Source organism: Pongo abelii, chromosome 1 (genome assembly GCF_028885655.2).
Source record: "Pongo abelii isolate AG06213 chromosome 1, NHGRI_mPonAbe1-v2.0_pri, whole genome shotgun sequence".
NCBI lineage: Eukaryota > Metazoa > Chordata > Mammalia > Primates > Hominidae > Pongo > Pongo abelii.
Window position 1 is genome coordinate 91,127,864 of NC_071985.2, and position 4,357 is coordinate 91,132,220.

General features: G+C 41.0%; 1 protein-coding gene across 1 annotated transcript; it reads left to right on the forward strand.

The window, feature by feature from the left end:
* The first annotated feature begins 789 nt into the window (after positions 1-789).
* On the forward strand, positions 790-1,830 carry LOC100455943 (olfactory receptor 10J1-like). The gene has a single exon (XM_002809953.3). The coding sequence runs from the start codon at positions 898-900 to the stop codon at positions 1,828-1,830; it is 933 nt and encodes a 310-aa protein (XP_002809999.3). The 5' UTR covers positions 790-897.
* The last annotated feature ends 2,527 nt before the right edge of the window (positions 1,831-4,357 follow it).

Here is a 4,357-nt window from a genome sequence, read left to right on the forward strand (position 1 = left end):
AAAAGATAGTTTACTCTACTAGTGAGGCAGAGTACCTGTGAAAATTCTCCTCTAAGTATAAGCTAGAAAATGCATAGAAATAAACACAGTCCCCGGAACCAAGCTACTGGGAAACACTTACCAACACCATGGGGAACTGGATTGACAGGTTGTATTTAGTCCTGAGAACACTTTCTGAGGAGGAGGAGATTCAAGTCAAGCATTGAAAAAAGAGAGGAACATCTCTTGTTTTAAAAAATCTGGGGGGACAGTCAGGTTTGAAGCTGTTTGATGACTTATGAAAAGAGTTTGTGAAACATGCAGACAAGAGCAACAGGGAGAAAGTAAACACTTATGTTATGTTGGAGCAGAGAGCATTGTCTTGTTTGGCAACCCAGAAAGAAAGATCTTTAAAGAGACAATTGAAATTGTGGTTTAAACAAAGTGGAAGAGGCTGAAAAATTTGTTTTAGGTAAACAAAATCTGAATCTGTAATCTAAAAGAAAATTCCTTTCAAATTTAACTATGCATTTCCTATTTCTTTAGCCTAATTTTTCTCTAACACTTATGTGCTGGGTCACCAAGAAATCTTTTTCAAACTTACCCCAGGTGTCTTTTCTTCCATTTTTTCATCCCTATTTAATCATATATATATATATATATATATATATATATATATATATATATATATATACACACACACACACACACACACATTGCCATGCATGAAATTGTTTTCTTATTGTGTTTTTCTATCTATATCTATAGGTGAACAGTCGTCCCCAATAACTTGGCATCCATCCACGAACAGAACCCTTATTATCTTCTTAGATGATTCACCTGCTTAAAGCATTGGGCACTGATATCTTCTGACTAATTGACCTAAGTCTCTGTATTTTCAATCTGTTTATTTACCCAATGAAGAGAGAGAACCACACAGTGATAAGGGAGTTTGTTTTCCAGGGTTTCTCCAGCTTTCATGAACACAAGCTCACCCTCTTTGTGGTATTTTTTACCTTGTATCTTTTAACCCTGGCTGGCAATGTCATAATTGTGACAATTATCAGCATTGATCGTCACCTTCACACCCCCATGTACGTCTTTCTTAGTGTGCTTTCCACTTCAGAGACTGTCTACACATTAGTCATTGTACCACGGATGCTCTCCAGTCTCTTAAGTCTAAGCCAACCTATCTCTTTGGCTGGCTGTGCCACCCGGATGTTTTTTTTTATTACCTTGGCCATCAACAACTGCTTTCTGCTCACAGCAATGGGGTATGATCGCTATGTGGCCATCTGTAACCCTTTGAGGTACATGATCATCATGAACAAGAAAGTGTGTGCCCAGCTGGTATGTGGGGCCTGCAGTGTTGGGCTGCTTGTGGCCATAGTTCAGATTTCATCTGTGTTCAGGCTGCCGTTTTGTGATAAACAGGTGGCCCATTATTTCTGTGATATCCGCCCAGTTTTGAAACTTTCCTGTGTTGATACCACTCTACATGACCTAATTAATTTTGTTGTTAGTTCCCTGGTTATTGTGGTGCCACTGGGTTTGGTCTTCATCTCCTACATCCTCATCATCTCTACCATCCTCAAGGTCACCTCTCCTGAGGGCCAGAAGAAGGCTTTTGCAACTTGTGCCTCCCACCTCACTGTGGTTATCATCCACTATGGCTGTGCCTCCATTGCCTACCTCAAGCCCAAGTCAGAGAACACCAGGGATCACGACCAGCTAATTTCAGTGACATACACCGTCTTTACTCCTCTACTTAATCCTGTTGTGTACACTTTGAGGAACAAGGAGGTCAAGAATGCCCTTCACCGTGCTATTGGCAAAAAACCTTTTGCCTAGAATCTTTGTCAGTTTGACATACAGTCAATCATAGTCTGGGTATTTTTTTAAGCTCGAGAAAACTGAATCCTATCATTCATCCTCTAACCAAAGAGAGTTGCAAAATTTGGTGGTAATGCGACATTAAGGAACCAAGAGTCTCCATGACTTGACTTTGTTTTTACCATCATTCTCCTGTACCTTCTACTAACCACACAGGTTACCACCAGGGGAGTGGTCAGTTGCTGCTCACAGGTGCAAAGCTGTAGGGAATCGTAAGCAAGGAGTAGCTGATTGTTATCAGTTTGTTGAAAGCAGAAAAGTGGGTTGCATAACATCTATTTGAAGTACTAGGTTGACAGATCAACCTAAATGTCTTATAGATATTGAGCTCTGAAACTTTAAAGAGGACATGGTTGGTATACAGGATGTCTTCAAAACACAGTCAAAACCACCTTCCCACTTATCATCACTTTCTACTTTAAGCATTGACAAGAGTAGCAGATCTTGACATTCCAGAAAAAATATTCTAAGCTTTAAACATTCTCATCTGCCTTGGAAACCCATGAAATTGTTTTCCAATTTTGTTGAGGCTCACATTAGAACTATTTCCTCGGTGAGACTCTGTTACCAGTATGTTCAGTGTTAGTAAGCAACATGGTCACATCCAACCTCTGAATTTCACTGTGCTTATATATGCTTTCTGTGGGAGTAACACATGCTATACTGAATTCACAAGTATAGGGATATCTGATATCTGAGGATTTTTTGTAATTGAGTTTATTTTTATCACCTTCCAACTAATGCTTGCTGACTTTGAACATTAGCCCATGATTTTCATTCTTCTCTGTGTAGAACATAATCTGATCCATGCCTTGCCTTTACCCTTTTCATTTCTACACAGAAGTCCATGCCTTGCCTTTACCCTTTTCATGGAAATACATGCTACAAGGCAATCCATGCCTTGCCTTTACCCTTTTCATGTCTACATGGATGAATTTATTTTCTATGTATAGTTGGGTACCTAGTTTAAATTCTAAGTTTAAATACAGTTCTAAACAAGAGTCTGGGAGTTTATTGTCTTCTAAAGGAGAAAGTTATTTTGATTTGTGAGAAAGGATTAAGATTTTAGATTTATTTGGCCTGGAGAAAAAAAGACAGAATTTGCCATATGCCTTCCAGTCCATAAAGGGCTGGTGAAAAAACATCAATCTGTATCTGTCACCTACCAAAACTGTCCAAGTGTCCCCTTTGAAAATTCATTGAAAGTGCCTGTAAAATAAAGGATCTGGGAATCCCTAAAGGTGGAAGGCCCAAGAAAGGAAACCTTCATGTTTATGAAACATTGCCTGAGACAGTAAAAGATTTGCTCCTTCAGAGTACTACCTGCAGGAGAGCACGCTGAGTGGGTATAATGAGAAACCTCCAGGGCAGCTTATCTTTGCCTTTATCTAGGTGTTTTCCGGGGACACCTCTGAGTCCCCTTGCAGTGAGTACCAAGGAAATACTCTCACAAACCTGCTCCTGTGAAAACCCCTTTTGAGACTCCCTCTTTGGGGTTCCTGCTCACTATATTAGCCCACTTCTGAAAGCCTCTCCCAGTAGTCACATCAGTTTTGTAGATTGCTGAATGTGAGTGCACAGAACCCCCATAGGACCTCCCACAGTGGTACAGGGCTCTGTAAGATTGGTGACCAGTACTGAAAGTAGTGTGTTGCCCTGAGTTCCTGTAGTTTGGCACTGCAGAAAATTATGGTGCAATTCACCCAAAATAATTTTTGCAACAATAAACAATGTATATTGAAATCCTACTTATCCCTTGTCTTTTTAAAATATAGTTTACACTATCGTAACAGAGCCAGAAAAAGAAAACAAAATCAATACATTAATTTCAAAGAGTATGTGATTATCACAAAACACAAATCATGACCGAAGAGAATGAGACAAGCCTACACCTTGAGCTTAGTTACCACATAGCCATTATCTTCATAAGTCAGGGTATGCCGATTCAGGAGGCTGCCACTGTAACAGGAGTCACACATCTCCTTTGGAGGGAGCACATGATCCCACAAAAACACATCCCACATCACCCCAACAAAGGATTGATTTTCATCAAAATGTCCCCCAAAGGAATCCTGCTCTTGTCCCAGGATGATCTTAGCCTCTTCCCCCACAGAGTACCCCTTCCACACACCCTTCATCCCCACCAGCTTCCCATTTGCCCAGAGTGCAGCAATTCCAGAGGCAGACTCCCAGCTCACACTGACATGGGTTGAAGCATAAGGAGATCGAGGGCAGGGGGTGGGGCCATTGAAAGTGACCGCAGCATTTCCAATGTGCAGCAGATACATTCCCATTTTGTTGACAAGGAGAAGCAGTTCATTGTCCTGGGACCGAGTGCTGTAGAAGAGGCTATAAGGGCAGGTGAAGTCTGTGAAGGTTTTCAGGCAAAGCGTGAAGTTCTTCAGGGGCTTCTTCACCTTGGGGATCAGGGACACATAGACTGTAGCTGATTCTTGAGGGAAAATAAATGCCTTCCCTCACATGT

What these genes read in the sequence shown, in the direction of transcription:
- LOC100455943 (XM_002809953.3), top strand. Translation starts at nt 898, where the DNA reads ATGAAGAGAGAGAACCACACAGTGATAAGGGAGTTTGTTTTCCAGGGT.